Below are 27971 nucleotides of genomic sequence, written 5' to 3'. Positions count from 1 at the left end.
TGTTGAGTATCAATTTTTATTTTTACGTCGTAACATTAATACTTTAAACTTCTTATGAAGACAGTATAAATATAAGTAGAAAAATAACATGAAATACTTTCACAACATTCTAGATAATGGCTTCAAAAAACAAACATGCACCAGTGATAAGCATAAATTGTAAAAATGTATTCTGGTCTCTGCTACAGTATATTCAAAGTTGTTTTGAGAACGACTGTAAACATACTGCAAAATGGTCCAACAATAAAAACCTATTTTGGAAAATACTGACCAACAGAAATGATGTTTTCCATAATTTTTCATCCTATCAATTGCAAGATATTTTCAATTTTTTCAAGTACTTTAATAATATTCATGCAGAGTGTATGAATTCTACAGTATTTGTAAAGAGAGCTGATCTATTTACATCCAAATTGAATTTCATAATGAAGAGTTCACTTCATAGTCTGTATCCAATACATGATGTATACTATATGTATTTTGAATCAGTACATTTTGAAATGATCTTACCTTTACCGAAATAAATGTAAACAATATCTATGATAAAAAATCCCGTCAAACTAACAAGACCTTTGGCGAAAAACAAATCAAGGTAAATGCGCTATACATGTTTCAGAAATAAATTTTGATGTTTCACATAAATTATTTGATTATAGCATTCAAGCAAAAAGCTGGCAAAATAACAATGATAATCTGTTATGCTAAAAAAAAAAACTGGCATATGAAACTCAATTTCTGAGAACTTGCAATATTTTGAAAATGGCTTTACATTTGCAGTTTTGCAAAATTATTTTAATGCTGTTAAGGTAAGCAATAAATTCATAACTAATTATACCAGATTTAAATCTCTTTAAAAAAAAACTAGAGCAATAAAGCTATTTACAGAATGTTTACTAGACTTCCTGTCTACAGCAGATTTGTTTGCTATAGCAATAAACATATTAAACTCATTCCTCTCTCATTATCAAGAAAAATAAATTACACACACCAATGATAGTTTTCACAATACATTAACAATACACATAATTACCAAAGTTGTAAGTTTACCTGAATAATTAAAGCTCTACAACATCATCTTAGTCGAGATGAAAAAACAAGAGGGTCATTGACCCTAAAGCGCTCACCTGTGTACAAGGCTTCGAGTGTGTTTTTATACATACAGAGTTAGGTTTCTTCTATGTTAGCCTATATCATATACATGTCGCACACACTTTTGAACCTAGGGCAATTTTGAACAATTATGGTAGACATTACATATCTGATATCGCACGCCAAATATCAAGGCTCTAGCTATTATTGATTCAGAGGAGAAAAGTGACAACGCCCCCTGGCAGCCGTGTTTTTGACGAATCGGAATAATTTGAACAATCTTGGTAGAGGGTCACACAAGAACCATTTGTGAAAAATTATTTTAAAATCTGGCTTGCAGTTTCAAACAAGAAGATTTTTAAAGATTCCACTATATACATATAGGGAAAAGTGACCACGCCATGTGGTGGCCATGTTTTTTGACGAATCAAAATAATTTAAACAATCTTGGTAGAGGGTCGCACAAGGACCATTTGTGTAAAATTATTTTAAAATCGGGCCAGCAGTTTCACACAAGAAGATTTTTAAGTTTCCATTATATACATATAGGGAAAAGTGACAACGCCCTCTGATGGCCATGTTTTTTGACAAATCAAACTAATTTGAACAATCTTAAAGTTTCCACTATATACAAACAGGGAAAAGTGACCACGCCCTCTGGCGGCCATGTTTTTTGACGAATCAAAATAATTTGAACAATCTTGGTAGAGGATCACACAAGGATCATTTGTTTAAAATAATTCTAAAATTGGGCCATTAGTTCCACACAAGAAGATTTTTAAAGTTTCCACTATATACATACAGGGAAAAGTGACCACGCCCTCTGGCGGCCATGTTTTTTGACGAATCAAAAAAACTTGAACAATCTTGGTTGAGGATCACACAAGGATCATTTGTGTAAAGTTATTCTAAAATTGGGCAAGCAGTTTCATACAAAAAGATTTTTAAAATTTCCACTATATACATATAGGGAAAAGTGACCACGCCATCTAGCGGCCATGTTTTTTGACGAATCGGTATAATTTCAAAAAATTTGGTAGAGGGTGACACAAGGACCATTTGTGTGAAATTATTTCAAAATCAAACCATCAGTTCAGGAGGAGATGTCGTTTGAAGTGTTTTCTATTTTTAGCTCTGGCAGCCCCTATGTGCAGAACTGTTTAAACAACTTTGGTAGAGGACCACCCAAGGAACATCATGGCCAAGTTTCATCAAAATCCATTCATTGGTTTTGGAGATGTCGTTTAAACACAAATGTTGACGACGGACGGACGACTTGATGGTTGGACGCACGATGGACGCCGTACACAGCGTGATTACAATAGCTCACCATGAGCACTTTGTGCTCAAGTGAGCTAAAATATCTGTTTGTAAAACACGTATGCCCTGAAAGATAGCCTGTCAGAGAAAAACTGGGTAAGTAACTGTCAACTGTAAGTATGCTGTGAACTTGGTAGAGGTTATCTACTGACAATAAATAGTATTACTATCATGTTTGATTATTTTAGACCCAAGCAAGGACCCTATTTTTTTCTAATTTCAAGGTAAATGTGTCCTTGACCCTTGACCCCAACAGCAAAAGAAGTTAGCAGTCATTTGTGCTTGATTGGAAACGAAATGGTTGTCCAAAACTGAAAGACCTACATGAGCATATTAATATATCGTAGGGTATAGAAATGTACTCAAATTTCTATTTTCATCATATAATGTAAAACAGCAAAAAATGTTAAAGGCACTTAAAAATTTGACAGTTTATCTAAATCTTTTGTATTCACTTTGACATAAAAAAGTTACTTTATCAGAACAGTGAAACCAAGTATAACTCGTTCACAAAATTTACAAAAGGAAATTTTATACTCATTCTGAACTCTAAAGACTAGAGACACACAACAATTGTCATTCTATGAATAATTCATATATGTAGAAAGGCACAACAATTGTCATTCTATGAATAATTCGTATAATATGCAGAAAGGCACAACAATTGTCATTCTATGAATAATTCGTATATGCAGAAAGGCACAACAATTGTCATCCTATGAATAATTCGTATATGCAGAAAGGCACAACAATTGTCATTCTATGAATAATTCATATAGACAGAAAGGCACAACAATTGTCATTTTATGAATAATTCATATATTCAAAAAGGCACAACAATTGTCATTCTACGAATAATTCATATTTGCAGAAAGGCAGTTGATGACAGGCACAAAACCAGTATATGCAATGAATTTGAAAGCATATGAATGCAGGCACAAATCAGTGGACTGAGGGGCATGCCCCATACCCCACCTCCTGGCAAAATTTTTTAAATGTTTAATAAACCATGCTTTTGAAATCATTTGCTGACCTGGCCCCATGTTCACAAAACATTTTCAGTCTTAGCCGAGTTTGATTATGAAACTTAATATGTCATTTCTATCTAAATAGCATGTTTAAAACTGAATTTCAAGTTAATAACTATTTTCAAGTGGCTATTCAGTAATTATGGTCAGTTTCAGTTGGAATTTAACCTTGAAGATTTCGTAAAATTGATATTAAAATTTCAAACTCAAACTCAGCTGAGATCGAAAAATGTTTTGTGAACACAAGGCCTGGGCCTCTAGGCTTCTCAGCTAGCTACAACATGGGATGAGATCAAGAATTTTACATGGAACACAAAGACTGACACTTTGGCCATACCAATGGCAAGACTACACATCACTTTTCTATGTACAAGTACATATTCTACTGGCTAAATGTCCGAACACTAAATATGAAATTCTAAACAGAAAAAGGCTACCTAATGATTATTACAGTATAAGCTAAATGAGCTGAAAGGATTTGAGCAGTCTACAGTAAAACACCAATTGCTCAAGGTCACTTGGGGATGAGCAAATTGCTTCAGTTACCAAACATAAAAAATACAAGGAAAGTGTTGGTGGATAACATAAAACTGCTACAGTGAGCTGAAGTGGTTGAGAGAGTTATGTAACATCAAGCAGTGTTTCACTGCATGTATGGTGGATAATGGCATAAATACTGTTAATAGTTAAAAAATATCTGAGAGTGTTCTCAGTAGTCTGATTAATATCTAAATTGCTAAAGAAATGTATATGTAAAGGTGATTTAACACGTCTTATCATTCATGCTAAACTAAAATACCTCCTAAAGGTAAAAAGTTCCACTTTGCACAACAAAAATAATTGTGTACAAGTTGATTACCTATAATCCTGACCTTTGACAACATTACCAGTAGACTCCGAACAGTTCAAAGAAAAATTTGAAATTATTTAAAATGCACCATTTTTATCTTCATTCAAAAATATTTCAACTTTTTAAACGTTTTTCAAATTTCAATAAACAGACATTTTCTGGTTTAGCTTTCAGAATATCAGCATCATTTTCTTGAACTTTAATGGTTCCCTACATGGACCTAAATGAAACTTCCTTTTTCTGTTTCTAGATTTCGGAAAAATTTGACATAATTCTGGACTAGGTGCCGCTTTAACATCCTTTTTGATTTAAACATGTAATTAAGATGCAGCTATTTAATAATGAAAATTACTATTATGCGAACTTTCCTTTGATACAAAGCTGTAAACATTGAAAAAAATCTTTAAAAAAAGGTTAATATACAGAAGTAAAAAAAAAAAAAACAACACCACCTTACAACATAACTAAATCGGAAGAAAAATGTAAATAAAATGTTCTAATGAGTATTTTCAAATCACAATTCTTCCTTCTTTTTCTTCTTGGTTTTCGATGCATCGATTGGAGCACCAGGATGGAAATGTGTACATACGTCAGTGAGTCCTGCATGGGCCGTGCTCCTACACAATAGGCCCTGCAAATGATCTCCTTTCTTTTTGTATTCATTGTATATTCTATTTTCATCAAACTCTTCTACATATAGATTACACATTCTCTTCATTCTGAAAATAAGTTATAAAATGAATTATAACTAGAGCTATCACTAAAGGTGATGAATGTACCCCCGCATGCACTGACACAGTACACTGCAATTTGATGCACACAAGATTGCATTATTATGTGGACTGTATGTATATAGACTGTATGTATACAGTATAGTAACAAAAAACAAAGTCCCATAACTATGCAGAATATTTATCTAAAAGAATATAACATGCACCATGCACAACTAGGGATGGTACTGATCACTTGTGTGAAGTTTCATTAAATTGTGTGCAAGGGTTTGGTAGATTAGGCACGCACAAGATTGCATATACAGACTGTATGTACATAGTATGTTAACAAGAAACAAAGTCCCATAACTGTGCAATTTTTGTCGCTGAAAGAACCTAACATGCCCCATGCACAACTACTGTTGTTACTGATCACTTGTGTGAAGTTTCATTAAATTGTGTGAAGGGGATGAGGAGAGATGGTGCGCACAAGATTGTGTCTATGTATATAGTATAGTAACAAAAAAACAAAGTCCCATAACTGTTCAATTTTTTTTTTCTAAAAGAACCTAACATGCCCCATGCACAACTACTGTTGGTACTGATCACTTGTGTGAAGTTTCATTAAAATGTGTCAAGGGGATGAGGAGAGATGGTGCGCACAAGATTGTGTCTATGTATATAGTATAGTAACAAAAAAAAAACAAAGTCCCATAACTCTGCAAATTTTTTTCTAAAAGAACCTAACATGCCCCATGCACAACTACTGTTGGTACTGATCACTTGTGTGAAGTTTCATTAAATTCTGTCAAGGGGATAAGGAGAGATGGTGCGCACAAGATTGCGTCTACAGACAGACGGACAGACAGACAACCTGAAACCAGTATACCCCTTACAACTTTCTTGTCGGGGGGTACAATAATAAAGTACTGTTACTTAATTTATCATTTACAACTGTTACAATTTACTGCAGACTAGGACTGGTGTTATCATGCTACTTTGATTTCTTAATGGTAAGCAACTTCATCAATGTTGGAATAATTTGTATCTCATATTTGTTAATACTACCACAAATATTTACAAAATTCAGAAGGTCAGTCGGGCCTGCAATATTAGATAAATAAAAAATATTGCAATTACAACCCGACCCTCGGCTTTTCACAAACTTTGTGTTGTACTTAAAGATTGATCACTAAAAATGATGACAGTGTTTTTTCCTTTTCTTGGTTTAGTCTGTGGAGTCTTGAGATCATGCCTCTCAAGTTGTGTGGTCAAAAAGGGCTGGGGCTACCTATTGTAATCAACCGGTAAAAACTAAGTACCTTTCTGGCCACTTGCCTCCACCTTGCATGATACCGGGTGAATCTTCAGCTTCTAAACCTGGGCCTGACAATCTCTTTACTTTCTTCACCTCTTTAACACCATATCTGGAGAAAAAATAGGAACATTATGGTCTAGGAGGTATTTATGTTGTTGTGTATCTTAAGTTTTTAATCAGTTCTAGGAAGTTTCATATCCAAAATGGCTCTATCAAATTGTATAAATATCATGTATTATTAATACTTTGATACACCCATGCCTATTTACAGAAAGTAGAAGTAGGAAAGTACAGCTGTTAGACTTAACTTTAATTAAAGTTCAAATGCTTCCATCTACAATTTAATAAGACTTATTATGCATACAATGCTTTTTTAAATATGACTGAATTTGACTTTAAGTATGTATTTATAAATCAATCAAATTAAATCCCTTTTAATCTCCTACAAGCAAGCATAGTTTTTATCCATAGTTTAGCAGCTAGGAATCTGATACCAGGTATCATGGTTCTGAAAAATTTTAGTCCTTGTAAAATCTTTTAGTTTGAAATGCATTAATGAATCTAAATTGTTATACTGTTAAAGGAAATTAAAAGAACATTACTTTTCAAGTTCTTTCCCCTCTTGGCAGACTTCATCAACAATTCTGTATATCTCAGACTCTGGTAATATTTTTAAGGATGGTCTCTTCAGATGGAAATCATCAAAGCCTTTTGCAAGCTGAAAGCAGATAGGTAAATTATTTGAAACAGTGACTTTAATGATTCTTGTCTTAAACCATGTTTGGAAACCACCTAAGTGAACCTCATGTATATTTAAAACTGCTATTAATGCATACAGATTAAATTTACTTGTAAGGAAACCTTTTGTGTTTCATTAAGTATTAATAGTTCATAAACATTTAGAAAGGATACCATTTCCACAAAATTTCCCATACGAAATTGCTTCAGGATGTGACATTTCATGAGAATCAATATTGCTTCATACTAACTTTGATATTAGAGTAGATGTGTCATAATAGAGTAACTGAAAGTTGCACAGTGCTTTGAAATGAAAGGTTTTCCAATAATTTGTCCAATAGTCCATTCATATTTTATTAACAATGACACAATAAACACCACACATAAGTGTGCATCTTAGGATGTTGATTAAGTGGTTAGAGTTGATGCAAGCATTCCATGCAGTGTTAATGAAGTAAGAGATTAACATTCTTACATGATTCTAAATCTGAATTTTCAGGCTGAAATTCTTATACCATGACCTCCCATGCTATCTTTGGTGAAATCTAAATAAAGTTTAGAATTAGTTCACTGAAGATAATATTCCTTCATTCTTAACAAATAATGTGTGTATTTTAAAACAAAAAGTACTGGGGGCATTTCAATATTGTACCATATGTGTAAACTGAAGCTCGTAGTCAATACACAATTTTACAACTCCATTTCTTAGTGACTTATATAAAATATCCATTCCGGGTAACCTTATCTTAACAAAAAGTACACTAAATAAAGATGACTTTATATTACTTTAACAAATATTATCATGTTTATCACAGCTTTGAAATGTTTTCTGTTTTGCCTGCTGTGCCCACTGAGACATTCAGTACTGACTGAGTGCTAGTCAAAATAAAGTACAGTCTTAGTAAATAAATAAGTAAGTTTAAGTAAGTAACGACTTTATTTATAATGGATGACATATTTGGCAGAGCCAATTTACATGGTCCACTGTAAACATGAGGCTCACAACTGCAACCTTTATTTAATAGCTTGGTTTTTAGTCTTAGTATTAACTTTGCAGCTAATGAGCTTGCTCATCTTTTAACAGTCTGTCCCAGGCAAGTGCCTCACAGTCATAATCTGAACCGATTTTGGACAGAACATACAGATAAAATATAAACATGTAAAGGATTTCTACAGAGTGTATTTGTCACTGTATATCCTAGTAAATCTAGTCACCTCAGTTATCCTTACAGGCAACAGCTCCAAAACAGTGTCTATAGTGGAAAGATGCTGCAAGTTCTGAAACTTTCCTGGTTCTTAAAACTTTAGCATCCATACTATGTATTACACTATGCTGATTCAAAGTTGGAGGAATGACAGCAGTGTTAGTAGGTGAAGTGTGAGGTAGAATTTGCAACCCTAGCTTTTTTACATGACATCTACATCTAAATATGCAGTATAATCTAGAACTGAATGACAAAAAAATGAAACTACAATACCTGAAACGCTACTGCAGTGCAAGCATCACACTTAAGATGACTTGGCATATGCATGCTATGGGCCTCCTCGTCATTCAAAGTTGGTGTCTGGAAACTAATGACCCCTTCTGAACCATCTTCATTTTGTGTAACTTCACAAAATACTCCCCACCCAAGTCCAATTAACAATATAGTCAGCACATTTGCTATTCTAGAAGGATACATGGTTGCCAATGAGCCCAATGAGCACAATGAAGCATGTGGAATGACATATGCTTAAATGTTGTATATTATCGGATAATTATCCATTTCAATAACCAATAGCTTTTGTTTACATGGATGCTTAGCAGATGACAGGTGCGAATCAACTTCCGCCACGTACTTGCGCAATTGGAAGTGCGCAGAGAATTTTTCAAGAAGAGTAACTCTTCTTACCTTAATCCATTCGATGATAAGCTGGCCAGATTTGTCTGCCTTCTTAATATTTACCTGTACCGGTAGGTGGCAATTTTCAATTATGAACGGGCGGTGATTACAAACAGTGCAATTTACAACACAGTTGTATGACAGCAGTCAAAACATGAGGTGTGCATGAAACAGAGGCGGTGCATTTGGATTAACATCATTAATAGCGACTGAAAAATGTCATCTAAATCACAGAAAGATGGTAAGAAAAGTGTTAAAAATCAACCAGTTACTTCAAGATGCGTTGCAGTTGTTTTCAAGAAAACTGACAAGGTAGATAACCCAGGTGATTGTGAAACTTTTGAAAATGAGCACACTGAACTTCAGAATCAGGTTAATGAAAATGAAAATAATCCTTTTGCATTAAATTCAAAATTTGATGTAGAAGGCAAAGATTACTTTGATCCAAAGAAAGTCTTCGAAGAGTTTAGACTTCGAAATAAAACTTGTTACTGGAATCCAGCACTTGTTGACAGTGTGAATAGTTTGGAGTATGTTGGATTTATTGAACCCTTTACTATTCTTGTCAAAGGAGATGATATTCATCTAGAAAATATCCGTACGGCATGGGGTAGGCGTGTCCTCAAAGATCCTGCACACTACCATATAGAGAGGATAGGTAATAAAACTTTTTATAACAAACATTACTTTATTTGTTGTTAAATCCAGTTGCAGCATGATAAAATTATTTTTAGTAGGGAAGACATTAACAAATAAAATATAAGCTCAGAAGAGGTTTACAACCAACTATATTATAATTGTATGATAACAAAATATCAAATGACTACAAGTAATAATTAATTTACTGTATAAAGTTTGTTTAAACGCCCTTAATTATAAATGTGGTTTAAAGCTGCTTAGGAGATAGTTATGAGATTCAGTATAGGGCAAATGCCACAATTTAAAAAATAAAACATCTTAAAAAATAAGATTATCACTCGGATTAGAAAAGACCTTATTTGCATAATCTTTCATAGAGTAATTTACTAACTACCATTCATTGGAAGACACCATAAAAGTAAATATACTAATTCATAATTATGTTTTAATAAAACAAAAAAATGGAGGAATTAACATATTTATTAGCGCAGTGTCAACACAGTAATTGTCAACAGATAAAGCACTTTTGCTTATTGCATTGCTATTAAACTGGGCTTTAAAACAGTCTTTCTTTAAGGATATTGAAAGTGTAAGCATTGTCTAATAGAAAAGTGTCTATTTTAATTTGAATTAATTATTTTGACATCTGCATTATGCATACAGTTAAAGAATGTGATCTTAACAATTAAAGATACTTCAATAGTTTTTTTTAAACTAGATAATAAAATGTTTTTATAAGTGATATACACATTCTGCAGTTTGTTATCAGCAGGTTTCACACATCAGCTGTTGACATGTGGAGAACTAATTGACTAGAGTACCTTTATCAATTACTTGACTAAGTGTTGTGATATCCATAAAATATATGTATAATCTCAAAAATATCCAACTAAACTACACAGAAAAGATCAAGTTTCAGCAGTGATTTTTTTTCCTCTTTTTGGAAAAGGTCAGGTACCAGATAAATTGGGAAAAATAGCGGGGTTTTTACTCAGATTGGGAATTTTTATAGTTAAATAATAACATCATTTAGAATGCTTCTTCCTTTAATTCCATGTAAATAGCATCAAACAAACTGTTTAAATGGTTAATTGTGGTGAATGTCAATGTAAGTTATTATGTTACTAAGTTTTCCTTCAGCAATCATCAAAATGCAAACTTAATTTGGTCATTTGGGGAATTTTTGGATGATAATTGGGAAAAAAGATTGCATTTTTCAATTGTGAAAAGGTCCTTTTAGGGGTACTTTATAAAGAAGGAAAAAAATCGCTGTTCAGGATGTACATTCTTTTTTCAATCAGTGATTTTTGTTTACTTTAAATATGATGCTTTATTATAATAAGTTATATATATATCTTAGTTTAGAAATATTTACCAATGAATTATGACCATGAATTACTTGTACTGAGCTAGTCTGTCTGGAGACCAAGGTCTTCATATTGGGGTCAGGTTGTCCAAGTTAGGTTTAACATAAGGTAAGGTCATGATACAGGTGTAAACAGAAGATGCCCTGGAGGAATAATTAAACAAAGTCATCTTCAATTGTTACATGTAATGAGGTGTTTCAATTTGATCAGATAAACATCAAAGGAACCATGATTACTACAACACACCCTATTACCTGATGTCCACCACGCCGAGGGATGCGGCTGCCACAGAGGTAGGAAATCAATAACGGTGAATAGTGGTGTTAGTTTTTTTAGCTGTGTTTTTTCATTTCGACTTTCCATGAAGATATTCTGGTGCAGGCATACGTGTAAATGCCTAAACATATTATATGATTAATCCTGGTCGCCAACTTTGCGAAATAAAGAAGTATTCAGCTGTTTAAATTGGACGTTTATTAAAATTGATGCGAAAATCATATTCAATGGCCCAATTCGAAGTGTTTACAAAATAATTTGGTCGGGTTTACCTCACACGTCAAACGATCAATCATCTGGGGATAATCCTGGCAAGTTTCAAGTCTGTCCGTACGTCTACACCGACGTTATTACCCTCCAAAGGGACCCGGGTACAGTCACGTATGATAAACTTTACCGCAGAGGGCATTTTTAAATGATGCCCATTCCGCCGAGGAGTCAAAATATAGGATATCGTTTACGACAGAGGGAAATTTTTTGTAAAAATGTCTATTTTGGCAGTTTGTTTTGCTTTTGAGACCTGGGAGGTCATGGAATTATTTGCAGTATGCATTGTTTATACTTGTGTTTAATAATGGGCGATTTTCAATGGCGAACACTGCTGTAACACGGTGGTAATCAGTCTAGATTGAACTTCTATCTATCTCCGACGTTGTTTTGCTACTATAAGTCTTCGTTTTGTAAACTCAACTCAATTTTGTTTCAATTTCTTTTATCATGAAATATACAGAAATAATGATATCGTAAGTCCTGATGGTATCGGTACTTGCGTTCTTGCTGGATTCAGTGTTGAATTTACGGTTTATATTAAATGATAAATCGTTTTGCAATCAGTCTAGATTGTATATATATATATATATATATATATATATATATCCTACATTGCATACAATCTGATACTGTACATGTATAGAGTTGTTCTGCCACTGAAAGTCTTCCTTTTGTAAAATCATTTTTGTTTCTTTTTTATCATAATATACAGACATTTGCTGCTAGCAATGAAATCCTAATAAAATCTGAAAAGTAGATCCCTCGGAAGCACGGAAAACAATGCAAACAGTGAAAATTGCAGACTCGGTTTGATTGAGTCTGTTCATGAGCAGTAATGGAAAATGCAACACTGCCCACACCCCCTAGCACCGGCTTAAGCAGTATTCAATCTTCAAATCTAAATGAGTTGAAATCAATGATCCCGAAGGACCAGAAAATATAACAACACTGAAATAAGTCCTGGAACTTGCGTTCTTGCTGGATTCAGTGTTGAATATAGGTTAATATTAAATATCAAATTGTTTTGCATTATCAAGCTTTCATACTAAGAGGCTACTGATAGTAACATAGTTCTACATAAAAGATCCGTTAGGTTAGAAAATTTAAATATATTTGTTGTCAGTGGCATAAGTCAAGTGATCGGTTCTAAATAAAGCTGTTATTCATTAATCGTTTACAGAAATGTTCTAAACAATTTATTTTGTATTCAATTTCAGAACCAAAGATGAAGGCATACACGTGTTATTACTATAACAATGATTTTGAAGTAAACACTGGAGTGATTGACCATTTAATTAATTGTCATGTCAAGAGAGATCTATCAAAATGCAATGGAAATAACTAAACCATCAGTTATTACCGAGTTACTATCTGAAATGAAGATTTCATTCTGATCGATCTCTCTTGAAAACTTTAAAGATGTATTCAATTTTGATATTTTGCCCTGTAACTTCGATACATGCCCACACGCTGGTCACTAGAAATGAATATTTCACCTTCATTTGGAATCACGTCGGTATATGTTTTCTGTCCTATATCCAGCATTCCAAATGGTTTCATCTTATTCCAGTTCCATGTACTTAAATGGTCAATCACTCTAGCGTAAGCTGCAAATTAGTGTCGCAGCTTTTTTTTAAACAATTCTCATGCATTTCAAATATATATGCTTAAATATACTACTCGACAAACTGTGTTTAACTATATGATCTGATGTGTATTTAAATGAAAGCTGTATATAATAAATGCAAAACGATTTAATACCTAATATTAACCGTAACTTCAACACAGAATCCTGCAAGAACGAAGGTATCAGGACTTAAGATATCATTATTTCTGTATATTTCATCATAAAAGAAATTGAAACAAAAATGAATTTACAAAATGAACATTTACAGTCAGCAGCAGAACCAATCTATACATGTAGCAGATAGTATGCAATGTCGGAGATAGAAATACAATCTAGACTGATTAACACTGTGTTACAGCGGTGTTCGCCATTGAAAATCGCCCATTATTAAACATAAGTATATAAACAATGCATACTGCAAATGATTCCATGACCTCCCAAGACTTAAAAGCGAAACAATCAGCCAAAATAGACGTTTTTACACCAAATTCCCCTCTGTCGTAAACGGTATCCTATATTTTGACTCCTCGGTGGGATGGGCATCATTTAAAAATGCCCTCTGCGGTAAAGTTTATCATACGTGACTACACCCGGGTCCCTTTTGAGGGTCATAACGTCGGTGTAGACGTACGGACAGACTTGAAACTTGCCAGGATTATCCCCAGATGATTGGTCGTTTGACTTATGAGGTAAATTCGATCAAAATATTTTGTAAACACTTCGAATTGGGCCATTGAATATGATTTTCGCATCAATTTTAATAAACGTCCAATTTAAACAGCTGAATACTTCTTTATTTCGCAAAGTTGGCGGCCAGGATTAATTATATAATATGTTAAGGCATTTACACGTATGCTTGCACCAGAATATTTTCATGGAAAGTCGAAATGAAAAAATACAGCTCAAAAGACTAACACCACTTCTCATCGTTATTGATTTCTGACCTCTGTGGCAGCCGCATCCCTCGGCGTGGTGGACATCAGGTAATAGGGTGTGTACAACATGTCCCCAATATTTTGTCATCAACATTATAAATCAGTGTGGTTTTAAATTTAAGATAATTGAAAAGTTGATTTATTTGAAAACATATTTTTTTCTGTTATATTTCAAATTATTTCCTGAGTTTTCATGTTAGATCAAAAGATAGATTTATTTCCGCCCCCTAAACGAGAACATGTAAGTGGTGTTGCCCTTTTTTTCTTAAATCTAAAAACAAAAAATCACTAAATACAGATGATGCTTTAAACAAATATTTTACTTATAAATGATGTGCATTTACACCTCAAATTACCCTTTTGTGCAGTAGCCTTAAACTGTTTAGTATGCAAATATTGCAGATAATCTCAATCCTATATTTCCTTTGTTTCTGTGTTTGAACAAGAGATTTCACCATTTCTATAGCTGCTTGACACTAATATCTATACTCCTGACAGGTTATTACCATTCAAAGACATCCTGTATTATTCCTACCTATATTAACCAATTTTAGTTTCTGTAAATGCTGGTACTAACTTGAGCTGTTGGGTCCTGTTTTACTTTTCAAATATTAAAATGTGCAATTGCAGCCAGGTAATTAACTTACATTTCTGTTGTGATAAAAAGGCTGGAAAATCAAGAGGTGTAATACCAAATTAATTTATAAAGATTTCTGACAATGGGAGATCATTATGAACATTTCATACAATACAGTATTAAACAATCATATTATAAAATGGCACACATATTTAAGATGTAAGCAAGTTCTGAATAACAATGGTATTAAAGTGTATTGTCTACTGAAAAAGAAAATTAATAAATTACATGAGAAAAATATGTTACAGAATTTGTATTTTTCGCTTGACTATTCAAAGAATAGTAGAGCTATTGGACTCGCTATTGGGCCTCGGCGTCCCGATTTGGTTAAGTTTTTGTATGTAAGCTGGTATCTCAGTAACCACTTGTGGGAATGAAAAATGAAACTTCACACACTTATTTACTGTGATAAACTGACTTACATTGCTGAGGTTTCATAACTCTGTTTTGCTTTTTTACAAAATTATGCCCCTTTTTCGACTTAGAATTTTTGGTTAAGGTTTTGTATGTAAGCTAGAATCTCAGTACCCACTAATGGGAATGGATTGAAACTTCACACACTTGTTCACTGTCATCATCTGACTTGCACTAAGCAGGTCCCATAACTCTACTTTGCATTGTTTTCAAAATTATGCCCCTTTTTCACTTAGCAGTTTTTGGTTTAGGTTTTGTATGTAAACTGGTATCTCAGTATCCGTTTATGGGAATGGATTGAAACTTTACACACTTGTTCACTGTCATGATCTGACATGCACTATGCAGGTCCCATAACTTTACTTACACTTTTTCAAAATTATGCCCCTTTTTCTGACTTAACAGTTTTTGGTTAAGTTTTTGTATGTAAGCTGGTATTTCAGTATCCACTAATGGGAAAGGATGGAAACTTCACACACTTGTTCACTGTCATGAGCTGATAAGCACTGTGAAGGTTTCATAACCCTTTTTCCCATTTTTACAAAATTATGCCCCTTATTCGACTTTTGTATTCATTCAATTGACATTAGGCTGTTGAATAGTCGAGCGTTGCTGTCCTCATACAGCTCTTGTTCAACTTCGCAGTCTTATATGTAAGTTGGTATCTCAGTACCCACTAATGGGAATGGATTGAAACTTCGCACACTTGTCCACTGTGCAGGTTCCATAACCCTGTTTCCCATTTTTACAAAATTTGCTTTGCTGTCCTCCGACAGCTCTTATTTTACTTTGTAGTTTTCAATGATACTTGAACAGAAATCCAGTTATTACAGTGTTAGAATTTTATCATTTTGCAGTCCAAATATATGACTGTAGTGATTCGTGCATATTCTTATTGTCATCTTACTTACTAATTCTTGTACTTTTAAATGATACCACAAAAACAAGGGGTCACAATATCAGGCATCGAAATGTTATTTGTTTGTGGATCGGATACCTTAATTAACGTTTTATTTTCAACGAATTACAAATTATAATTGGGCCTTTTACATAGTACGTACAAAAAGTGTGTACAAAAATATACAGTAGGGCTGTTTTGTTGCAAAAGATTTTGGACGCAGAAAAAAAATGAGTTTTGAATGATATGAATAATAATATAATCCTGTGGTACAAATCTATTTGATTGAATCAATAAATCAGATTTGAAATGGTTGCATGAATTATATTTTCACAAATTTCAAAGCACAGGAAACAGATGGCTTCCAATCCAATTAGAATACTGAATAACAGCCAACCAGTGAAAGTCAGTCATTTTAAAATTTTAAATTATGAGACTTAAGTTCACATTTCCTGTCATTTTTTCCTCGGAGAAAGTGCAGTGCATTATTAACATTACACTCTTATAAATGTGTTTCTATCTGTGGAATTGTATTAATATGTAAGTTCTGTCTTTTTGTTTAAATATCTCAAATTTAGAGAAATATTTCATTTGATATTTTGTATTTTATAGGCAAGTTCTTTATCATTTTTCAAAGTTATCCTACTGAAAAATTGTATAATTATGTTTGACTTGTTGGGTAAATAGCTTTATACTGGATGGAACAGCAATTATGCAGCTGTTCATAACTATAAAACAGCACTTACACTTTGAAATCTGTACGCTGACTCAAACTTCACATATAATTTAGTACCTTTTCGAAGAGAGTTTGCATTGAAAATTGTGAAAAGTGTATTCAATGTATGCTTTATACTGTATATTATTTGATATACACTGAGTACAAAGTTACATGTACACTGAATATAAAGTAGCAGAGAAATTCGGGTATGTATTGTAACAAGACAACTTAGTTTTGATTCAAAGAAAGGTCTCAAAACTAAGAATTAATGAATGCATTAGATTGGTGTAAAGCAGAAAAAAAGACGAACAGCACTCATTAATAAGGAGTGTGGAATTTTATTTATATTTGTTTGTTTAATTACATACTACCCTGATTGATGAAGTTCGTTAATTTACTTTGGTATTGAAAGTAAAATTGTATTAAAAATCTCTATGAATACGAGGGTGAGAAATTTGAAGCTTTTTGGAATGTTGATGGTCAATTTACTAGAAGCCAGGGGGCAGTCTATCATGTAAATGATTGTAATAAAGTCACTAATAATGCTTGACTTCCTCAATAATCAGGCACTTATTTATGACAAGATTACCTAGGTATGCTGTCATGGTGCAGGTTAATTGACTTCTTTATAGCCTGTCTGACACCTCTTCATGTTGACCACTGCTTGTTAGTAGTCATTGACCATTCTGATTAAAAAAAAAATTCATTAAAATAGCTTCAAATTATATATATGTATTTACTATTTATCAAATAAGTCATTGAAGGCCTTCGAGTGGTTTGTCGCCTGAGTTATGGTTCAGATGCACAGGGCACATTGCACAGTGGTTAAATAGCCATTGGCATCTGAATAATACACCCGATGATTTAGCCGATTCACAGCAAGAAGATCTTGATTGTTTTCACTCTCACATGCACATTGATTTTTTTTTATAAAAAAAGGTGCTGGACTTAATATATCGTAGTGGTACCTGTGAGGCGTCATGCAGCAGTGGGACGTCATAGTTGATGTCATAAAGTTCTCTTACTGGTCCGTGCATCAACCATTGTTTAATGCAGAATATACACAGCTTGACCTCCTTCTTTAATTGTCTTATCAGGCTGTCAAATCAAGCCATGTTAGAATAAGCATTAAACATAGTCACTTTTTATATTTTTCTTCTGAATTGTTTTTGAATAGGGTTACATACTTTAAATCCTGAATGACCAAGTTTAATGAAATGGACAGCATTTAAAGATAATTTTTCAGTTGAAATTAATTATTTTTATATTTTATCATGTCTGTTTATTTAATATAATTTTTTTCCAGACAAATTAAAGAAAATATAATATATTTTATAGCTCTTTAATGTAAAATAGTTTTTAGGAGATTTTGTGTTGCACTTAATTTCACTACTATTAAATTTGAGTGTTATTATGTAACTAAAATGTAATGCAGTGATAAGTCTGTTGTAATGCTAATACTTTTCTATCTCAGACAATTAAGGAGCTTATGAAGTAACATTGTGGCACATTGTTATGCCATTTAGGTCAATACTTCAGATAATTTCACAACTTTTTTCACTAAACTTTTATGACAGATTGCATCGCTTTCACAACTTCTCTTAAAAAATAACACAGTACTTTTATTTACTTTAACAAGTAAAACAAAATTCCTTCAAAATCTTCACATATGTCACTAGAAACTATTTGGCGTACTTTAAGGTATTAAAATATTTAATCTTTGATGCACTGCAGGGTAATACAATTAAGGGATCAAACCTGCTACTATCCCCTGTAATTCTGTCATTCATTCCACAACAAAAGAAGCTGAAATGTTGGTAATATTTATCACTAAAGGCCACATGTTTGCAAATCCTTTTGTAAAGTAGCCCATTCAGTTTTCTATACTCTTAAATCCCCACTTATTGGAAATATGATAAATTGATATTCAAGATCAATGAATCAGCTTTTTTAAGAGAGATAGAGAAAGCGAAATTGAGAGTAAATCACCAGAGAATACATCAATATTAATGCTGGACCCAGTAGCTTTTTATCAGGGATAAGTTTGTTTTCATGAAATTAATTACAACCTTTTATTAATTTTGAGCACACCTGTATTATTGTTTCTAGGGACTTTGTTGTAATTTTAAGTAATTAACAGGAAGGAATTAATCGAAAATCTGGAACAATCATTAAGCATACAATCTGTCATATTGAAGTGGATAAGTTTTAAGACTCACTAACACTTTATAGGTGATTTTTATCAAAGGAGGAAGTCCTGCGGGCAGGCCTTGACAAATTCTTTGGAAGCAAGCCTTTTTGTAGGATGAACTATGTAGAATTTTCACTCATTCTGCTGCTGTTTGTACTTACTTCAGGAAATATACTCATTACTGCATTGAATGTAAAAGTAATAAAACTGCTTTCTTATATGATATGTTAGACAGGTTCTATTTTAAATTCAGGTGAAAACTGTATATAGCTGCATCTTGTCATGGACTACTTTACAGCCTAACAAGATTGTAATGCAGTCATAATGCTGATCACACTTGTACCCTTCTGGAGGAAGAGTACTTCTGCAAGTACCACAGGATTTGCTGTCAAGCACTGATGATGTTATTTACAACCTTGACCACTAGGCCAAACATCTCCCACCCCAAACATCTCACACCCCTAACATCTCCCACCCCTGCAGACTATTAAGATCAAATTCAATAAATCATAAAACAAGAAAATACTTCTAGATACCCATACTATGACTAATATAAGAATTATTACTAAAACTGCAGTTTGATGGTGGAGTTTTTTGTATTATTTGTTACGGGTATTAGGATTATGCAGTTTAATATCCTCAGTTATGCCAACTTAGTTAATGTGTTGAAATAGAAATTATTAAGGTATTAAAGATTATCTTATTGCTCTTACTAAGTCTTAGTCTCGGGATTATTAAGATAAGTGCGTGCTGATCTTTTCTTAGATAATTTTACAAATAATCCAGTTACCATTTTTAATGGGATGAATATTTGTTTAGTTTGAAACTAAGGGCCATATTCATAGTCGTCACTCAAACTCACACTTGACTCAAACTTGGGTAAGTATCACTCAAGTGGACCTCGAGTAGACCTTGCGGGAGTGTGAGTGGAGTCCGAATGTCATATTCATAAATTCCACTCAATCTTAACTTTCGGAAGGACAGCTCAAGTAATGGTTTCATTGTACACAATAGATTTAGCGGATTATAACGGTTTATATGACAATAGCATCAAAGGTATGCAAAAGTGCTATCATCATTTTTGTAGTCTGAAGTTGTCATCTTATTGCTTGTCTGTATGTTTTTCCATCCGCCCGTCATTTTGTTTTACAAAACGTCCTTCCGTCCGTTCGTTCGTCCGTCAGTCAGTCAGTCTAATCAGCATAAGTAGAATGAAATTTATACTTAAAGATACACGAGTTTAATTAAAAAAAAGGATAAAAAAAAACATTTTTTATAAAGTAAATGTTTCCATTGTCATTTAAACAATTAGATGTAATGAATATAGGTTTTGTTTATGACAATAATTTAAGGGAATATTTGTTACTACAATGTGTTTTTCTGAGAGTGACTGACGAGCCCCGTTAGATTAGGCTTCGTAAACGTATACTTGATTTCCTTTATCTATTTTAACCGTTTGCATCAGTTTACTGTCTTTTAATTTGTTGGGTCTTTTTGTGTGTTTTTCTCGTCCTCAGCAACATGTATTAAAGAACATAATATTTTTTTCCGAAAAACCTTGCGCACATATGAACCTCGGCTTAAAATCCATACATGACATTATTATTTTACCTTCTAATTGATTAAATACTTTAAATTTATCAACTAACCTATATTATGAGACCTTGAGAAACACTCAAGGGTCCCCAAGACCTCCCTCAACATTCACTCACTCTTAGGAGTCGACTCGACGGGCACTGATCTTTATGAATACAAATCAAATCTTTCCTGAGTAAAGACGTGACGGTTAGGCAATTTATTTGAGTGTACTCAATGAGTGGTGTTGGAGTATTGTCTATGAATATAGCCCTAATAGTTGCATTTGGTGACTGGAGCCAGAAGTAAGATAAGTCAGTGTCTAATGTGATGGTTCAGTCATATCACAAATATTCTATTGTTGTGAAGTTTGTTAAAGTGACATACAATTTAGTAACAACAATTTATATTTTGAGTATTATAGAATTATTCTTTGAAAATAATGTTCTTTGAACCGATGCAATGTATTGAAAAGTTTAATGAAGAAAATAGCAAGCAATTAGGGTCTGCGTATAGACTGGATGCAAAGAAAATAACTGTTGAAAAATATTTTTGACAATTTTTGTTCATTTGAAATTGAAAATAAAATTTCAATTTTCCATTGAAGAAAAGGAATATAAGTGAAATTGGATGCATTAGGTTTTGAGTGTTATTATGAATATTTGTTGACACTTCAAACATTAAATTCTTATCTTTGGTGACAACCATAAAAGATGTTATTACATGTAATTGGAAGCCACCATTTATGGTAATCTGTAAATATTTATGAGGACAAGGTTTTTGATTGTGGTTTATTCCAAATAATAGAAAATTTGTATAACCCTATTCATTTTGAATAAGATATTGAATATCTTTTATAGTTTTGTCAACACAAGTGTGAATTCTGATAAAGTTAATTGCGAATATCTTAAGACTATCTGATACCTTAAGTGAGGGGGATTTTGTAATAGATAGCAAAATTGCAGTTCCTTTTGATGGTATATTTATCTACTAAGTACTTTTTGCATAATGCATTTCTTATCTCTATTGAAGAATGTTTGTTCATTCTTGAAGTTCATCTACAAGAGGCCCGCCCGCTTAGCTCAATAGGTAAGAGCGTTGGTCTACCGATCTCGGGGTCGGGAGTTCGATCCTCGGGCGGGGCGAATGTTCTGCGTGACTATTTGATAAACGACATTGTGTCTGATATCATTAGCCCTCCACCTCTGATTCATGTGGGGAAGTTGGCAGTTACTTGCGGAGAACAGGTTTGTACTGGTACAGAATCCAGGAACACTGCTTAGGTTAACTGCCCGCCGTTACATGACTGAAATACTGTTGAAAAACGGCGTTAAACCCAAAACAAATCATCTGCAAGATATTATACCTGAACCTTTTGTTTTCTTAAGACTGTCATCATTCTGCCTTTTTTTTAGAAACAAAGATGTATCTGTTCCTCTGTATAAACAATTGAATACTTTATTTCCCTAGAAATTTAAGACCACAAAATAATTTATGGGCACATAACCTTTGCTCACATATACCTGTAGTATTATACCCCTTGACCAAATAAAAGCAGACTGTTTTCCCCTTGATTAATGTTAAAAAAAGGGGATTTTTGACTGTATATAAGTAACCTATTGATGGATTTTCAACTTAATATAAATGTAGATCAATATAGGGGCCTAGGGCCATTGTGTAAGCAAAGTTCTTATAAGGATCACTTCAGTAACCAGAGTTATTGCCCTTTAATTGTTTTACAATCCATAAATTTCCACATTACAAAGTCATCCATTGATGGACCATCATGAAATTTATAGCAAATATTTACCACTATTGGGTGGTGGTGCATGCACATCTTTCATAAAGATCTCTTCAGTGACTGCAGAATAATTGCCATGTAATTGTTTCAAATCTGGATATTAAATGTCTTCCATAGTGTAGTCAGACTTTTAAGCTGGACATGTATTACCTAGGGTCTTTGAAATAAGACTCTTTCTTAATTTCAAAGGACACCTGCAGGAAACATATTGATTATGGATTCGATAAATCATTTAACGTTTTTTATCACAGAACTTTTCTGATATAATATCAATACCTTTCATACTAAGATTATCTGATTGAGATTATTGTGTTTGATATAAAAGTCAATATACTGCTACAATTCTCTGAAGTTTGAACTGTTTCAGACAGCATGAAAACTAGTAAAGGTGTAATAGAGTCTGAGAAAGAGAAATTGCATTAAAAAAACCAAGGTAACCATCCTGCAGCCTAGTCTAATCTCTAAAATGTGTTTACAAGAACAGTACAATAAATGAGTATGGAAAGTGTATTTTGGTAAATTGTATTCTTGGGTTCAGCTGACTGATATACAGATAGACAAGGCAGACAGATGCATGGACTGACGGACACACACACAGATTGATTGACGATGGACAGATAGACAGTGATAGATCAAGACCTGATAGATAGACTCCACATCTACATGGATATGGTCAATGGCTTAGAACCACGAGATGCCCCTCACCACTATGGGTTCAAAATTTTGTTTTAGGTGTGTCAAGAATCTATCCGGCTGGCATAATATTAAGATTTAGGCCGTTGTTTCTTACATGCTCAGCATTAGTGACTGACAAGTGGAGAGCCTACACACAGACAGACAAACAGTCAACAGTCAGAATGAAGCTTAATTGGTTTGACAACAGAAAATTAAACTATAAGATGTGTTTGCAGATTATGATTTTGTGTATGATTATTTATGTTTTTCTTTTTATTTAAACTCCACAACTTACCATGTAACCAAGCAAATTAAGGGGGAGGGGGGAGTTCCTGAGCCAATATTACACAATTTGGAAAAGTTAAAGAAGAGTTTTGAAAATAATTTTGACACTTTTAAGCTTATAAAAGGACATTTTATCAGCTTTTTTGTTTCAGAATAGGCTGAAGGCATTCCTTTTCTATCAAGAACAGTTTGAATGAAAACAGATGCTTCTATGCATATCAACTGTTCAAATATTTTGGCAGTGCAAGTAAGAGATTATGAGAATAAGACATTTGAAAAGTTTCAGACTATGATGTTAAAATAGATAATCAGGAGAAAATATAATCATGATTAATATTTTGATGGAATCATGATTGACAATATTAACCCACTTACAATTTTTAATGTTTTATGGAAGAGGTTGCATCTTAAATTGTAAATATATTCTTACTCAGTTTTACATAAGTACACGATCTCTGTAAATGTTGGATCTGATAGCAACCCATTAAAAAGAAAGATGACAAAATAATGTTTTTACAAAAGTGGATACTATATATATGAAATGAAAATGGCCAGATAAAGCAGCGTTCAACACACATGGATGGATACGTCTCTAGTTGAAATACAGTAAAATTGTACATAATTTTCACTAGCTGGTATTCTTCAGTAGTAGAATTTGCAAACATTAATATCCCCACGATATTCATTTTCGACGGACATACATTTGCAAACTCCACCACTTGTACTGTATTTATTAGGCATGCATATGAACAATATTTTAAATGATTTTTTGATCAAGTTTTTCTTTGTCTTTGATTCCCAAGCATTGTTCATATTCTGAATACAGTATCCAAATAATTAACTTTTTTCTCCATTTTTTCCTTACAATACTCGAAGTTTCAATAAAACTAAAACATGCTTTTCAAAAGGCAATTAATTGTCATTATTTATAAAGTGGGGTCCTGGTTTTAAGTTTATAAGATTAGACTGATCATATGAAACTGTAATTGAATTTTAATGGTTTTAAAAAAGGTCAACGCTCAAACTTCTCAGATTACTTGCTCATTTTCAAACGTTTTAAAAATTGAAATTTACAGAGAGAAATGCAGTTGGTGTAAAACACTTTGAAACAAGTGTAAGATGTATTGTAGCGATGTAAAAATGTGAGATATAAAGCAAGTTGAAGTGTTTTATAAGTGACGCAGATTTCAATATATTGTCAAACGTCTTGTTCAGTAATCAGATCAAAGATTTTACACTGTCATTGTTGTTATCGATAGCTGTTGGTTATAGGACATGTGTGAAGTGGTGGCCATCTTTTGCTTTTACTTAAATTTATATATGAATGTAGGAATTATTATTTAGGCTCTATTAAAGTCGTTTTAATATATTTTTGTATGTTTTAACACAGGGATGTCCTGATACAAAGTCATATATGTAATGCAAAAGAGAAAAAATGACTAAATGCTAACAGTTAATCTAAGAGTTTTTAATGCATGCTATACCGAGAGACTGCAAGATTGCCAGTCTCAGTAAACTTGTGTACTACTAGTACCAGTTTTATCCTTGGAAGCTGTCTTGTGTGTGACTAACTTATTTTCATAACAATTGGCACTGAATTAAATTATACAAAGTTCTGTTTTCAATTCCTGAGAGTTTTGACATAATTATACATTGAACTATTATTTTAAGCTGTGCGGATTTGTTCAGTCATCTAAATCCTAAATACTATGCTGTGAGTGAGTGAGTTGGGTTTTACGGCGAACCGACACAAAATGGTCATATATCACCGAAACTATGCTGTATAAGCTGCGTTTCATAATTTGTCAGTTTCATTAATATGTTGGAACTGTTTTTGACAGGTTATGAAATAGTAGATACCATTCTGTCAAGATCTGTTTCTTTGAATGTGTAAGTAATTTATGGTATTTCATCAGGTCTTTTGTCTTTCTCGACAGATATGCTGTTAACTTATGAATGATATTCCAGATAGATTTGGCAGAAATATGTTAGGCATAACATAAAAGAATGACTGTGATATCCTAGAGATACAAGTGTAAGCACTATACCGCAATATAGGCAGTGCACATTATGAGTAATGCATTTTATTTGTTGCTGAGCAATCCTGTACTTTTTTTTTCCATATAATTATTGCATCTGTACTACTGTGAAATCATTTAAATTCGCTGCAGGGGTGTGGAAATCCGAATATTTTTCGCTTGTCCACGGACAAACGAGACTTAAAAATCTACTTGTCCGCAGTCAAAGCTTACTTGCCCGGATTTTCAACATTTTAGCATGCAAATAATTCTTAATTTTGGACAATAATCTTCAAGTAGTAACAAAAGCAAACATAATAAAGTGTAATACTGTAGCTGTTTTAAAAATAAACTTTCGACACTTTAACTTGTGTTCGTCCGTGAGGCCATCAAACATTCAACAGAAATACCTATAAGACTGCTCATCATGCCATGTGAGAAAGCATGACACTTTATGACTGTTAGAAAAAAAAACAACATGAAACTTCCTGACTCGTATTAGCTAGCTCTTTGTGCTTTGAATGTTGACTTCCATTTTTGGTTTGCAGACGAAGTTTTAACAACAAATTTATCCAAAACTTTGTGATAATTGTTTATGTTTCCGGTTTCTATTCGCCGAGTTACCGTGTGCAAAAATCACGCGAGATCCTGACAGGGAACCAATCAGAATGCAGAGAAAGAGCTGCTAAATTTAGACGCAGTATGGTTTTCCCAAAACTTGAGAAATCGAGAGGCCCTCGGCGGGAGAAACATCCGTTTCATACGTCAAATTCTTTTATAAACTCCATAAACTTGAAGCACTGTTCAGCGTTCCTAAATTTTTCTTTCCTTTTTTCATTTCAAACAAGAATATTTTGTGCTTGTCCACGGACAAACGGAATGCAAAAACTCACTTGTCCGCAGTCAAAAAGTCCTGAGTCGGACAAGTCGGACATAGGAATTCCACACCCCTGCGCTGGCATGAATTTCGCGCAATCGTGAGGAAGGACTGTTTCGCGCGGGCTTAAATTTGCGCATTTTCAATTTTAGCAATGAAATATATAATAAAATATTCGCGCGGTCTTAAATTCGCGCATCGGTCCTAGCGCGAAATATGTGAAAATTCGTCCTACGCGAATAAAAATGATTTCACAGTATATTCAATTAATAGATGTTTATTTTTGTTTTGGTATTTGTTGGGATGAACGTCACACCGACACAAGGTTATATGGTGACTTTACAGCTTTGATGATGGAAGAAGACCCCAGGTGCCCCTCCGTGCATTAGTTCATCACAGGCGGGCACCTGGGTAGAACCACCGACCTTCCGTAAGCCAGCTGGATGGCTCCTCACATGAAGGAATTCAATGCCTCAAGTTACCAGGCTCAAACCCACATCGATGAGGGGCAAGTGATTTGAATCAGTTAAACCTTAACCACTCGGCCACAGAGGCCTCTAAATAGATGTTAAAGTTAACATAAGGTTAGCAGTATTATAGTGCAGGAAAACTTGAACACATTTGCATTGTTTGCATATTGTACAAATGTGTATTACTTTTTATGGCAATTTTCATTTTTTTTTTTTAAATTCAACCTCCTGTTATAAAGATTTTCTGTTTTATACTATTCATTTTTTTTTAAACAAAATGCTCCAGTAGTGGCATCACATGGAGGAAGAAAAAATGCTACCATATTCAATCAACTGTTTTACAAATGCCTTAGTATCAAAATGATATATAAATAAAAGCTACTGTTGTAATTCGTTTGAACACTTGAAATTGTTAGATTCTTTTTGCTGGCTAACCTCTTGGTTGTGTTTAAATAGATTACTTTATATTTTGTAAGAAAATTTGCATCTTCAGAATCGCATTATAATTTCTTTTGCCTTTTGTAAGGAATTCTGGGGAATGATAAAACAAGACAATCTGTCAATCCTTATCCCTCAGAAGAAATCAGAGAAAACCTTCTCATCTATTACACCATCAGGAAAAACATGTTCTCTTACTGTATCATGATGAGAAATACAGATATATGGCAGAAGGAAAAAAAGTTTGCAGCATTTTCTTTCTCTGTGGAAAGTCGTTGACTTATGTGATGATGATAGCTAAATAATATTAGAACATGCTCATCTGGTGCTGATGCAGCTTTTTGGAATTTAGAAAATAAGATAGTAAAATATTTGTTGCTTGAATATGAAAACATCTAAAGCTGGATTAATTTATATAATAGAAAAAAAATCTGACATATACAATAAGAAGCCAAAATAAATACCCCCAATAAACAGATTTCAGATCACAAAACTCTTCAAGTACCAGTTAATGTGAGAAAAATGGGGATTTTCTCCCCTTTTTATGCCCCCAGCATCTACTGATACGGGAGGCATATAGTGATTGTCCTGTCCATCTGTTCGTCCGTCCGTACGAGGTTAACCAAATGGGACCGTTTCGTCTAGCATCAATACCCCTTACTAGAATGACTTGATACTAATGCAGATGTAACCTGTGACCATTCCTCATCTTCAGACATCACCTGACCTCAGTTTGACCTTGACCTTGACCTCATTTTGGACTTAGGTTACTTTATATGGGCCATCTCTTGGTTAACCAAATGGGACCGTTTCGTCTAGTATCAGTGAATTGATACTAATACAGATGTAAACTGTGACCATTCCTCATCTTCAAACATCACCTGACCTCAGTTTGACCTTGACCTCGTTTTGGACTTAGGTGCA

General features: G+C 33.4%; 2 protein-coding genes across 3 annotated transcripts in view; one reads left to right on the top strand and one right to left on the bottom strand.

Moving 5' to 3' along the window:
* Window positions 1–2: 2 nt before the first annotated feature.
* Window positions 3–8893, bottom strand: LOC123564575 (marginal zone B- and B1-cell-specific protein-like). Its single transcript, XM_045358251.2, has 4 exons — window positions 8532–8893; window positions 6918–7033; window positions 6320–6424; window positions 3–5006 (listed from the first exon to the last, which is right to left on the bottom strand). Exons 1-4 carry the CDS (start codon window positions 8733–8735, stop codon window positions 4802–4804), a joined length of 630 nt encoding a protein of 209 aa, XP_045214186.1. The 5' UTR covers window positions 8736–8893; the 3' UTR covers window positions 3–4801.
* A 133-nt stretch (window positions 8894–9026) lies between these two features.
* The window catches only part of LOC123564574 (uncharacterized), a 43219-nt gene continuing 24274 nt past the window's right edge, over window positions 9027–27971 (top strand). Inside the window, exon 1 of one of the 2 annotated variants that reach the window (XM_045358248.2) lies at window positions 9027–9594. In XM_045358248.2, coding sequence (XP_045214183.2) covers window positions 9153–9594 — 442 coding nt within the window. In that variant the 5' untranslated portion in view covers window positions 9027–9152. The remainder of the gene's footprint in view (window positions 9595–27971) is intronic. The other variant, XM_045358250.2, reaches the window with a different exon arrangement.

Source organism: Mercenaria mercenaria, chromosome 2 (genome assembly GCF_021730395.1).
Source record: "Mercenaria mercenaria strain notata chromosome 2, MADL_Memer_1, whole genome shotgun sequence".
NCBI classification, from domain to species: Eukaryota; Metazoa; Mollusca; class Bivalvia; order Venerida; family Veneridae; genus Mercenaria; species Mercenaria mercenaria.
Note: the sequence above shows the minus strand (reverse complement) of the source record. Positions and strands in the feature narration are given on the sequence as shown.

Bases quoted from the DNA above. Each gene is read 5' to 3' on its own strand.
- LOC123564575 (XM_045358251.2), bottom strand. From the start codon at position 8,735: ATGTATCCTTCTAGAATAGCAAATGTGCTGACTATATTGTTAATTGGA. The intron at 6,425-6,917 runs GTAATGTTCTTT...TTTTTTCTCCAG, and splicing joins GAGGGGAAAGAACTTGAAAA to ATATGGTGTTAAAGAGGTGA. The intron at 5,007-6,319 runs GTACTTAGTTTT...ACTTATTTTCAG, and splicing joins GGAGGCAAGTGGCCAGAAAG to AATGAAGAGAATGTGTAATC.